Source organism: Megalops cyprinoides, chromosome 1, assembly GCF_013368585.1.
Source record: "Megalops cyprinoides isolate fMegCyp1 chromosome 1, fMegCyp1.pri, whole genome shotgun sequence".
NCBI lineage: Eukaryota > Metazoa > Chordata > Actinopteri > Elopiformes > Megalopidae > Megalops > Megalops cyprinoides.
In genome coordinates, this window is record NC_050583.1 from 34,948,618 (window position 1) to 34,961,957 (window position 13,340).

The window sequence follows — 13,340 nt, forward strand, 5'->3', positions numbered from 1 at the left end:
GTCCAGTTTAGATAATTACTATGATGTCAGGGGTTCTCAAACTTTACAAGTGCTGGAGTCAGTGACAGTAAACATTTTCTGTGACAAGTGCTTTATTAAAATGTAGTGTAACATATGTTCAGTTGAGTTCAAACAGGCAATGTTTCTCTGTTAATTGGTTGTATTTGCATTTTAATCATGTAGAAATTTTGGTCATGCAGTTAATGTCATTCTTCACAGAAATTAAATAGGTGAGAGATTTTCAAGAGAGGGTTATATTATTTTGTATCATAATAGAAGCAGAGGTTGGAAGGGAACACTAAAATATCAGTTTTACCCCTTTGTGCAACCTTGTTTTAGAATTGCCAATTATACATTAGTGACAGAAGTGTCAAAGTGAGATGAATACAATCCTTTGACACACTTGCTCTCAGCCAACAACTGTTTTTCAAACTTCATGTCACACAGTGCATCACAGTGAAGTGGTTGCTCTGTGGAGTATAGGTGCTACTCCGCTGACTTCATCTGAGTGGCTTTCAGGTGCCTGATGAATCTCAGGGTGCCAGAGGTAAACTCGGGCCCCCTGGGTCAAGGTTCATTGGCTAAGCCAATTTATTCTGCTGCTGCTCCTGGTCATTGTTGGCAGATGACATGGCCAGATTTTGACCTGGGCCGTAGGGTACAGTCTGCTTTCAAGATGAGTGCCTTGCCAGCTAAGCCAGAGTTGATTTAAGAGATACTTCAGTGAATGGATGTATGCAATCATTACCGTTTTATCTGAATGCAGTAATACAGTAACCTAATTTTACCAGAGCTGATGAACTGTTAAAGAGGACATCTTCTTAACTGCACAACAGTTAGACACTAGTGTGTGTTGTCCTGCACAAGGGAGAAGAGCTCTGATGTTCACTGCTAAGCAGAAACTGTTGACTTGAAGTCGTTTCCTAGACAATACAGCATTATATTTTTACCTCTGATTTATGCCAGAACCTCACAGTACAGGTGTATAATGCTGCATTTCGCTAATCCATACAAATACTTATATAGACACTTTTACAGAAACTGTAGGAATACAAGGTATTTCTCATGTTTGGACCCATATTTCCAGTATCTCTGGATCATAAGATGAAATGTGTCTGTTCAGTGCCTTGAATCATTTTGGAGCCAGGTGTTGGCTATGAAAACAGAAGAACACTGTTGTTGGGGATTAGATAACAACTTTGTTATAAGTGTTTGAAGTTATAAATATTTTAATATATTTCTTCCTACTCTTAGAAAATCTGTCAATATGTATATAAATGTTTTTGTTTTTTGCGTGTACTTTGTACTAAAATGCATCAAAGGTATTCACCATGTTTTTTTTTTACATGTCACAGCCGAAGCCTTACAAAGATCAACTTGTTTTGATTTGTGAATTATATTCAGTGTCAGTGGCTTCATGGTTTTTGTACAGTGCACAAGGGCTTTTAATGTTTTTTGTTTGATTGTATTGGTGCAAACAGCAGTTTGTGCAGCCAATATTTTGTCATAACCCTCTAGGACTACAGAGGGACAGCCTCATGTACAGTCAGAAAGTCATTTTCATAGAGTTGGATAGTACTGTTTACACACACACACACACACACACACACCATGCTGAGTGAGAGCTCTACAAACAGTGCCTGTAGACCAGGGATGGGCAGTTCCAAGATTGGATGGTTGAGGTCCTCCAGGTTTTGCAGTCATCTCTTAATGAGCAACTGATTCACTCCTGGGATACCTGGTGAAGTGGAAAAAGTGGATAGTTTGACACACCCTGTTTAACCAAGGGGAGGTGATGTGGAATGATTGTTGGGTCTCTGGGCACCTGAATGTGGATTGGTTGGGGTCACTTAACAGGCAGTGTCTGAGTAAAGATGTGCTTTTAAAGACAGGGCTAAAATCATCCCAGTTGTTAAAATGGTCACCACAGTCTCTCCTCTCAGCAGATCCCACTGAAAGACTGATTGTGAGTTAAGAAAAGCTTTTAGAATATTCTTATTTCAGCTTTGTGCTTGTGAGGTAAAGGATGCTTTTATAAAGAAATGTCTGACATTTGTGTGGATTATGAGCATGTACAGTGCAGCTGTTATTCTAGATTGTATGGAACAATCTTTTTGTTTGTTTTAATTTTGTTTGTCTTATATTGTAAGTGTTCTGTGCAGAGATGAAAAATAAACTGAGTTGACCCTGAATTAATTGGATGTGATACATCATTTTTATGTGAAATGTAAGCTCAGTATTTAGTCTAAATAATTGTCTCAGTGGACTATAATTTTGTATTTTTCAGGTAATTTAAGTAAATGACACAGATTTCAGTTGCCTCATAACCTTAAAAGCCTGAAACAATTTGTATGTTTTTTACAATGGTGGATTTGAGGCTGAGCCCTTAGCCTTTAGTTTCATGGTTGTCAGATTTGAGAAGACAGCCTCCATTTTAGGGTAAAATGAAAGTATACATTTTGTGAAGTAATGTATCAGGAGAAATAATGTTCATTTTGGTGAAGCATATTACATTTATGAAGCAATGGTATTAAGCAATTTACATTAGTAAGATGAAATTTAAGGTTAGTATCCATTTAATGAATCTCATGTGGCATATTGGATCACAGACACAGCAGACTAGCTACCTATTATTCATACTATGATAAGGGGGATATATGAGGGTACAGAATCGAGGGAGAAACCCTTGCAGCTCCAGCTTGTCCAACATGATTTGTGGGTCTTGATGTGTGTGGTGGTTGGTGACCTCAAGGCATTGCCTATTTGCGAAGGAACTGAAGGGGACATATGTAACCAGATTCAGTGTTGGTGCAAAGCCCCCAGGATCTCCGAAGAGCTCCTAGGCTAAGTAAATCTGTCCTAAGAAGTGGAGAAGTTGACTTTTCCTCCTCATGAAATTAACCTAAATGGTCTTCCCCGTCGATTTACTATTCTAGTGGAATACGAGTGGGACACTATTTATTCATCACATGCTGCAGATGGGGGGTGATGAAGAGCGCGTTTTTAAGGAAGATATGGAACTAAAAGGATGGAGATATTACGCACGGATAAATGATTCAAACTCGGCATTGGATTACTTCAATGGGGTACTGGACGCACTGGTTCCACCCACAATTTGTTTCTATTGGCCAATAAGGGTGTTCGGACGTAGAGGGCGGAACGACAAGTGTAGAGCGTGGCCAATAGCGATATTGAAGTGGGTGCACTGTGTTGGGGTCACGGTAGGCGAAAAGAGGTGATCTTAGGGGGAAATGCTTTGAATCTTTTGTTTGCAGATCAGATGCGTTAGCAGACAACAAAAACACAGCTGTGCACTCAGTGATCGCAACACCCGGAGAATGACTTTGATCTGTCTGGATAAGACAGAAGAATTATCATTATTTAGAAAGAACAGCTTTAAACCCTAGGAGGAAACAGGAGATTTGCTGGGTTGCTGCTCCCGCTGGTACGAACCCAGGACAGACCGTTAGCTAGCTAGCTGTAGCTCAGTCTGTTGGTAGGTAGCTGTCTAATTAGCTAGCTAATCAACCTATGGAGGGTTCTGCGTAACTACTGTTTTATGTTTGACCAGTATATGCAGAGTTGGCTTAACAGCTATGTCAAAGCAGAGTAGCTAGCTAATCTAGTTACGTTCCTAACTTAGCCTGCCTGCCGGCTAGCTTGTCAATCGGTTTTAGACAATACCTTTCGGTCGCAGGGCCATTGCGATCGATATAGCTAACGTTAGCTATCTACCTTGGTTGTTACTTTTGTTTTCTGTCTAGCCATCTAACTACAAACGACGTTATGGCATATTGACTGTCTCGGTTGATTAGCTGCGGCTAGCTGGCTTCCCAACTGGCTGGGTAAATATTTGAAAATTAGAACGACATCTAAAGTTAGCTATCTGGTTTTACTGTATTCCACAGAATTTTAGTTTTCTGTGTTGATTTAGCTAAATATCTTTCTTGCTTAACTTGCAGTTCGGAAATGGAATAGCTACCTACCTTGACAGCATAATATTGTCGAGGGGTGTGGAGAGCTGTTTGAGCAGGGTTTGTGAAAACACCCACATGTCCATCTGTTGGAGATATTCATTTTTTACCCCGATAATGCTGTTTAGTAATAGCATTGCGAGTCTAAATTAATAATAGATGTGTACAATACGCAATTTTTTGTCATAATGGTAGTTATTTATGTTATCATTTATGTTGTTGGGATATACACAGGTGCTTTTGTAACTGATTAAGTAATCACAGCACATAGCGACAAATTACGGTGCAAGTGGCAAGCTAACCGGCGAAACAATTTCCTCGTAGCTACATGACATTTTAATTGTAGTGTTATTATCCATACATTCGTAAGTGACTGATCAGTTTGGTCGATGTTAGCTCTGCCTTTTTTCTCCCCCTAGTGATGGCAGGGAGTACCGTGACCAGATGGGTAATCTCAGAGGATGGAAGTCACCTGATTCGCAGAGAGGATCTGGAGGCGTCGTTTCCGAAAGGTGTTTGAGAAATTACTCTGGCCATTTCACACACTGAATCCCATCTAGTGCAATTTGTGATCAAACAAGCAAAAAGTTTTTGACAGACCTTTACAGACTTCATCCCTCTGAAACAGAATCGCACGTAATGTTGCACATTGTACGTCGTTTTGGATAAAATAGGATGCTAAATGAATAAATGTAAATGTAATGTACTTTTTTTTTTAGAATTTATAGTTTCATTTCAGTTGGGTAATATCAGTAATTGAATTTTGTAGTATCAAAGGAGAGAACCTGCAGTCCAACAGCAACTGGAAAAAATCCAAGGATAAGAAAGTCTGTGACTGAAACATGCTTCTGAAAACTAAGAATTGTGCTTTCATAAATACACTTGCATTTATTCTAGCTATTGTTGGAACCTAGGTTGTTTCCTTTGGACTTAAGTAGACAGTGTGTGATTGAATGATGAGTTATTTGGGTTTGGGGTTTTCTTTTATGAAGCGTTCACCTAGAGTGAAAAGATCACACATTATTGAGGTGTTTTTTTTTTTTCTTTTATTGACAACTTTACCTGTCTCTAGTACATTCTCAGTTTGTCTGTTTGTGTATGTGCTCTTTCCTTGTACCTTTGCCTTTTTTAGCCATGTTTAACAGCAAGTTCTTACACTAAGTGGCTGGGATGACATTGACTGAAAAAATACACTATGCCAAATGTTAAAACCTGTTTTGATATGTGAAAAGGGCAAACTTTGTTAACAGGTAATCTGCTGGATTTATGTATGCATGATTTTGTTGATGTACATGATACATGCTGTGCTTTTTATTTCAGGTGCAGAACAGGGATCTCACAGGCTACGAGTGAAAGCGGAGAGCTCTGACCGACCTGTCACTTCTTGTTTATCAATATCGTCCCTGTCTACCAATAAACGAAATGGTGAATACCAATTGTGTAGATTTAGGTTTCATGTTTAAACGGTGCAGAATGCTGTAAACCTATAGGTATATCTCTGTTTAATGAAGTAGTTACATTCCATGAGGTCACTTGGTGATGTGAAATTTTTGTTACCAGGGATGTAAATAAGAATATTTTGCAATGTGTTCCTTGACTTCAGAAAAGGCCTAATTTGCAAAATATCATTGTTTAGTAAAGAAATAACATTAAATAAACTTTAAACATGAATCACATTTATCGAAAAGACATATACTGAATGTACATTAAGATGCAGTAAAGCTCTGAGTCCATTCAGAACTAGAGCTGTAATTGCCACTGCTTTTCCTTTAAATGTTAATGTCACTAGCATGCGGCATTGAAGTCGTTGTGCAAGTATAATGTTGTGATGCGACATTGAAGTTGTTGTGCAGGTATAATGTCGTGATGCTCTCTTGCTGTCTCCACAGCAGTGCCTGCTCAGCTGCCCGTGTCATATCCCTGTGCTTACTGTGACATCTGCTTCACTGCCTCTCACTACCTGGAGAAACACATTAAGCGTTCACACAGGAAGCAGTACCTGGAGATGCTGCGATGTCGAGATGCCACTTTGAACAATGCTTCCTTCTCCCCTTCTGCCCCCTCGGGCTCCTCCTCCTCCTCACACACATCCCCCCTGTCCTCTCTCACCAGCGTACCTGCTCCTGCAAGGGGCAAATCCACTGCCGCCGGTCAGTCACAGGTGGCTCGAGCCTCTGACAGCACTGGAAGTCCCACAGTCAGCATTATCAGTCACAAAACTGCTGTGAGGGTCTCCAACCATACTACTGTACCCCCAGCCTCTAATTCCATGAAGGCTTCTGCTTCAGTTCCATCTCCCTGCTCAGCCCAGATAACGGTGCCCATTCCAAAGGAAGCTCCAAATCAAGGTGCTGCTCAGGCTCTCTCCTCTGCTTCAGAATCTAAACGAGTGAGGAAAGGGGTCCAGAAGAAGGGCACCTCATCTTGCATTCACTGTGGGGGAAAGAGAGAAGCGGGGAGCGAGAGAGAGGGGGAGAAGGAATGCTGCTGTGAGGAGAGCACTCTTTTTCTCTGCAACGAGTGTGGGCAGAGCTTTCCCTCCTTCCTCTCCCTCAGCTCCCACCAGGACCAAACCCACTGGGGTAAGGGTAAGGGTAGAGGGGAGGAGGAGGAGGGAGAGACTCTGTACCTGTGTGCTGAGTGTGGCCTCAGCTTCCCCCGACTGGACCTGCTGCGCGATCACCAGTCCCTTCATGACTCCCCGGGGGCGAGGGACGGAGGTGAGGGAACGGAAGAGGATGAAAAAGGAGATGGTGACTCCTCCCCGCCTTCGGCCTCACAGGCACACTCCTGCCCAAACTGCCAGAAAATCTTCAAAACCGCCCGCTATCTGAAAACCCACATGAAGATCCACAGTGGCCAGGTGCCCTACCACTGTGACCAGTGTGACAAGCCTTTTACACAGCTGGGTGACCTGAAGACGCACCGCCGTACCCACACGGGCGAGCGGCCCTACCAGTGCTCCCAGTGCGGGAAGTGCTTTGGCCGCTCTGGGACTCTGAAGAAGCACTGGCGCACCCACACGGGGGAGACGCCCTATGTGTGCGCGGTGTGCGGTAAGCAGTTCAACCAGCTGGGGGCGCTCAAGACTCATGAGAGGATTCACACTGGGCTGCGGCCTTATTTCTGCTCCCGCTGCTCACAGCATTTCACCTACTCCTACCAGCTCAAGAGGCATCGCTGTGTGCATCCTGACAAGAACTGAGTAATTGCACTCAAAGGACCGATGGTGACAGTTAAGGGGGTGGATCTCCTCCCGGCACTTCACTGGCTCATGTCGGCTCATAATGCACTGAGTCACATGGTAGAGTGTTACCCACAATGCTGCTGAGAGACTGAGAGCTACGCTGAGTGAGCGTGCAGGATGAGGACAGGTCTGGGGTATGAACTTCACAGAACATGAGGGTGCTCCTGATGTACTTCTGGGATACTGAAGTTTAACAGAGAGAGGGACTGCACCTTCCCCCACTGTGAATAATACTCCTTTTGGTACCACCAGCACAGTCCTCATAGTTGTACTACTGCAAGGCTAGCCCAGAAAGGAGAGATGGAGACTGTAGAGCAGTACTGGGATAGACAGATGTGCAATCCTCCAGCAACTAGCAGTCTTAGGACCGGAGAGAAACTGACCTGAAACTCACCCCTCTCATTATGACCAACCTCTAATGGACAGTTGAAATGTTGCCAGTTATTTGTAACCAAGCATTCCTCCTTATCTGTCATATTCTGTTTAGGCCTTAATGTTTGGTCTGTAAAGATTGTCTTTCTCCTTCCGCTGTTGTGTTGGAAACCTGTATATTACAGTACCACCAAATGCTGTGCCTGGGTGTAATGCAATGAAGCTGCTCCTCTCTTGTACACTTGTACTATAGTTCAGACACTTAACAGACCTACTGTGCTGTGGAATGTTGCTGTAGGGGGTTCTGAATTAAATGAATCTAATAATTTAAGATAAAATGGAAAAAAAGGAATTCTTGGTCTCCAAACCTCAGAGATAGATCTTCAAAATACCTCATTCAAGGGCCCTTCAGATTCAGCAGGTTTTGTTTCAGCTGTACTTGCCTTCTTTCAGAACTGTAATTGACACTGTGTGTTTCTTAATTAAACCACAGAGATGTGTTGGTGCGTCCTGTGTAATGTAATTATTGGTTCCTTCAGCTGGTGCCCTCCTGAGCCCTGCAGCCATAGCAACAAAGGGGTCAGGTCTTTCCTCCATTTAGAGCGGCCTCTTTGTGGCCTGGCCCCTCCACAAAAAATGATTCACGTGATAAATCACCGATGAGCAATTTAGTGTGGCCAACATTCTAGAAAACCTTCCATTACACTGCTTGTTCATCAGTCATCTCAACTGTGTATTAAACATTAAAAACTGCATTAAAACGTGCAAAAGTGTCATTGTGAAATATGCATAAACAGAGATCAGAGCCTCTGCCTTTTGCATATTTGTCTTCCCAGTAACTTTTCACATATCACTGTAAGATTAGGACTACAGTTATGTTCATTTCCCTGGTTGTGGTCTTGTAATTTCAAGTATTCACTTAGACTTCAGATTTTTTGATATTGTCAGTTTTCCTTCTGTGCTTTGCGCTCATTTGACAAATTACCAAGGGATAGTAAATGAATGAAAAACACCAGATTTGGGAAACACATTTTCATGGCTTCAACATCCATTCCATGTTTCTCAGCGAGACGGCAATTGTAGTGAGAAACGCTGTTGCGATGCTTTGCATAAACTGTGGCATAATTACTGAGCTATAGACGCAGTTATTTACATAGAGACAGTTTCGTATGTGCGGACATTGTGTGTTTTTGTGTGTATTGTCTATGTGAACAGTATGCACATTGTTTGCATGGGTAAATGCCTGGGGAGATGAGTTGCCTTGGTTGCGTCTCCACCCTGGGACTGAGAGGCACAGAAACAGACGTAAGAGAGGGAGGGAAGAGGGGCAGTAAAAGCTGAAAAGTGGTGGGTAAAGCGATGAGGTAGAGAGTGAGGACATCGGCTGCAGAGAAGCAGAGGAAGTGAAAAGAGACTGTGCGAGACAGGCGATCTGTGAGTACCAACAGTCCCAAATCTAACAAGAAGCTGTAAAAGTACACTGTCACTCTGAAACCAGTCTATGTAAGAGTACTGTTATATGAAAGAGAGTGGTATTCAAGGGTGCAGATATGTCAGCCAGAGGTCATCAATCTCTCTTGGATTCTGAGAAATGTATACATGTGCAGGCTCCATGTATGACGGAGTAATATTTCAAAGGAAACTGCAATGATATTTAAGGCCTTGCAAAACACATGGAGCTGGTGCCTAGGTGTACTGACATAATTTCACAGTAGTCTCTTTAAAGATGGAAAGTGATGTTACAATCTGTTGTAGCTATGGTTTTTGCCAATAAAGATAATTTGACGAAAAAAGAACAGTCTCTGTATATGAGTCCAGGGTGTGAAATCGTCTCCAGGATATTCTGAATAAAATGTCTGTGCCTGTTCAAGGATTATTCGATAAATGGAGTTCAAGGTGTGACCTGGGTGTTAAATTAGTTCTATTGGAATGGGTAAAGAGGTAGAAATATGGAATCAGTAGGTGACTTGATACGCCATTTCCATCACCATGAGTAAAGGGGACAAACTACCACAATTGGTTCATACTGACTTTACTTGAAGATCATACTCTGCCTTTGTTGTTTAGATGAGTAGTTTAGTTGTCCTAAACCTGAAGTGTGCTCAGCAGTAGCAAGATATCATTCTGTGGCTGTGTAGTGAATATGTGGGGGTACAGGATATTGTGGTAATATAATGAGGAGCATTGTATGGAGGTGTGATAGATTTTGTTGGAAAGGATCATTATTAAGCGTAGAATAGTGTACTAATGTTAGCAGTGAGGAGGAACTTGCTGGTGACATTCAGGCTGATTTGTTTATTGCCTGCTCTCTCTGTGGCACATGCAAATTGTTGGTGTTATTACTTGTGCCTCTTACACTCCAGCACACTCTTGATGTATGAAAACTTGAGTAATGTCCTGGCTTCCCTTTTCCACTGTCACTGATAGAAACTGTACTGACCTTTTTCTCAGCCTGCAGCTTTAACTGTGAAGACTTCCTATCAATCTCATCTTCACTCTCTGCGCTTGAATAGTCTGTCAGTATTAAACCCCCGCTCCCAACACACATACTTTCTCTCAAAGGTACTTTTCCTAATTTTTCTATTGTCACTCTGCTGTTCCCTCAGATATGTTAAATACTGTCACAGTACAGTACAATGGTACTCAACACTTTTACTCTTAGTAGTCATTGTAGTGCTGTATAACTGGCAACTGCTGCAAATGTAATTTGTGTAACATTATTCCTTTAGTAGAGATATTTTATTATTCTCCATTTCCTTTGAGTACAGTAACCTGCAGGCATGGACAAGCTCACTGCTTACTTGTTGGCCATCAGTGTCTACCTGACATTGCCCTCCAGCCAATCACAGAGCACACAGTCTGGATCGTGGAACCCTGCTCAACCACCATTGGTCCAACCAGACCAAGGAGTGGGACCACCAGCATCCATTTCCATAAAGGATCGCTATGAAGAGGAGGAAGATACCCACATGATTCAACAGAAACTTCGTAAGGATGGCAGACTTGGCAAGTGCAAGCATGTTCTCTGACTGGACACAGCAGTACCTTAACAATCCAATCAGAGGAAGCTTGCTGGATGCTGCAGCACACTGATCAGAATAAGTCTGAAACTGCAGAATAATAAAAAAATATATATAAAATATAGTTTAGAAGCAAGACACAGTACAAACATATTGTTTCCATTACCATCTTGAATGTAAATGCTCCTCATGTTCCAATATGTTCATTTGAGCTCTGTGTCAAAATTAATCATGAAATACTTAAAGTGCTTCAAAGCAGCAAAGTGATTTATCATTTAATCCAGACCTAATCTCAAACATGAACAGGACTGCCTTTTACAACTTCTTGTGTACAAGAAGACACATTGCATGGAAGCAATAATAACTAAACAACTAAAGTGCTGTCAAATACAAATGTACTGGCAAATTACAACTGTACAACACAGCTGCAGCTGATTTGGAGTCCTGTTCTGCTGAGGTTGTCCAGTACACCAGTAGTGCTAAATTGTTCAGTCCAGTTGGAGTATTCACATCAGGCAGCATGTATTCCCTAATAGATCAGAGCTATGTAGTTTGCAGAGGACTCACATATTGTTCATTTCATCTGCTGGCCTTTCAGTCTTTCTGGCCTAGAACAGCATTTGATGTTGACTTGTTTATGTCTGGACAGATGCTCACCTGGGCAAGGATAACAAACTGGGTATCTTCATAGCTGCTGCCGTGGGAACTATGACACTAATGGGTGTGGTCTACTGCATCTACAGCCAGTTCTACAGCAAGAAACTGTACACACACACACAGCTAGAGGATGATACAGGTAAGAGACACTTCTACATGTCACACACCGCTGCAGTGTCCTTTCAAACATACATATGATATATTCATGTATAAACATACATATGTAATATCCCCCCATACAATGTCCTTGACCAGAAGATGCAGTTTATGGTAAAAGGTTAAAGACTGACTTTACCAAACTTTACTAAAGGACATGGAATACAGATAAATGCACTGTCAAAACACTTGCACAGCTCCAGGTTTACAGCACATAGGAAATGGGATATTCACGTATTCATCATTTTCATTGTATCTGTGGCTATTACTCAATTCTTTTATCACTTGTTTTGGTATACAGCTGGTCTAATGGTACAGTAGGTTTACAGCAATGTTTCTCAGTCCAGTTCAATTCAAATGGAGCTTTATTAACATGACAAATAAAATTGTGTTGCCAAAGCATAAACCATGGGAACCCATTGTATGTATGCTGGTTTGCATTGCAGCTGAGCACTCATTTACGTTTAAATGAGCTATTTTTTGAATACTGGTCTACTGGAATACTGAATACTGAATACTTGAATACTGAAATATTAGCTGTTAGTTGATTTTACGGTTATGAGTTGTTTGTCCAAACAGAAGGATAAAAGTAAGTGGCATCTGCAAGTTATTTTATTCATTAATAGCTTGCATTACAAAATCTTCATCTTAACCGATGAGTTAGTCAATGGGGTCTAGAAAAAGCAATTGATCAAGTAAGTATGGTTAATTGAGACACTGCACTGATTTTTTCAGCAGGCAGATACAAAAATATGTTGAACAAACAAAGCAAGTTTTCTTTAGCAAATAATCTAACAGCATTTTTTTGCACAAACAATTAATGGCAGACTTAATGTATAATGATCAGTGAAGACCAGTTCTCTGTGAAAAATTCAATCAAACCAAATTAACCAAGCCCAGCTACAACAAAATTAACATATACATTGGGTCCCCAGGATCAAGGTTGGTAAAAACTGGTTTAAAGCATGCAAATGATACATTCACATATGATATACGTTGTCTTGCAGAGTTAATCCTCGACTTTCCAGAGTCCTCTTCCTCCTACTTCGCTGGCTATGCTGCAGCAATGGATGGAGAAAAAGGAACATGCCAGGCCGGTTATGGCTCCATCTCTGAACCCCCGTCCATTATCAGCATACCACCACATCCTCGGTCCCCTCCTCCCTTGGCTGCACCCTTCCCTCGCCCCTCTCTCTCTCACCCTCCCCCCCTGCAAACCATCAGTGCACGGGATCTAGAGAGGAGCTTTGTCTGACACGTGACTGAACTCAGACACAATACCGGGAGCCTGAGACACTTGCAGCATTTTCATACATATAACCACTAATAAATAAGTACAAGTCACATTGAACAAATCATTCAGTGTCAGTTATTCATTAAGATTTAGTTTACAGTAAATGTGTGTCTCATTTTTGTATCTTTTTAATATTTATGCAAATATGCACCTGTTGTGCAAAATTCATACCTTGGGTATGCATATCCATGTACCATATCTTTATCGTTGTCCCATATCATGTAAAACTCCAACTCTTTTGTATTAAACATATCTGTGTACATATGCTTTACTGTCCACTTTCTCCTGTTTTTCTGCGATGCCTCTCAATAAATTCTGGTAATGCTGTTACACAGTCTGTTCACTAGATGGCGATGTTTATGTGAAAGTCGAATGTATGACACAAGTCTTCCAGAAATATAGTATGTTTAACAGGAGTATAGTCGTTGTCATTATTGCACCACAAATATAACTTTCCCTGGGTCTGGATGATGAGAACGAAAGTTAATATTAAAACAGTTGTAAATTGTTTTATGCCATGTCACGCGTAGGCTAATATGACTGTAGGTATGCGCGCACCTTCGTGTTGGTTATGCGCACTACATGCTGCGTGTCCGTACACTGTGTTCCGTTCCATTGAA

The 13,340-nt window shown here is 41.5% G+C and overlaps 1 protein-coding gene across 1 annotated transcript; it reads left to right on the plus strand.

Annotated features, from left to right (window-relative positions):
- Nucleotides 1-4,395: 4,395 nt before the first annotated feature.
- LOC118782122 (zinc finger protein 91-like) lies at nucleotides 4,396-8,216 on the plus strand. Its single transcript, XM_036535419.1, has 4 exons — nucleotides 4,396-4,486; nucleotides 5,295-5,399; nucleotides 5,864-6,363; nucleotides 6,472-8,216. The coding sequence occupies exons 1-4, from the start codon at nucleotides 4,396-4,398 to the stop codon at nucleotides 7,177-7,179; spliced, it is 1,404 nt and encodes a 467-aa protein (XP_036391312.1). The 3' UTR covers nucleotides 7,180-8,216.
- The last annotated feature ends 5,124 nt before the right edge of the window (nucleotides 8,217-13,340 follow it).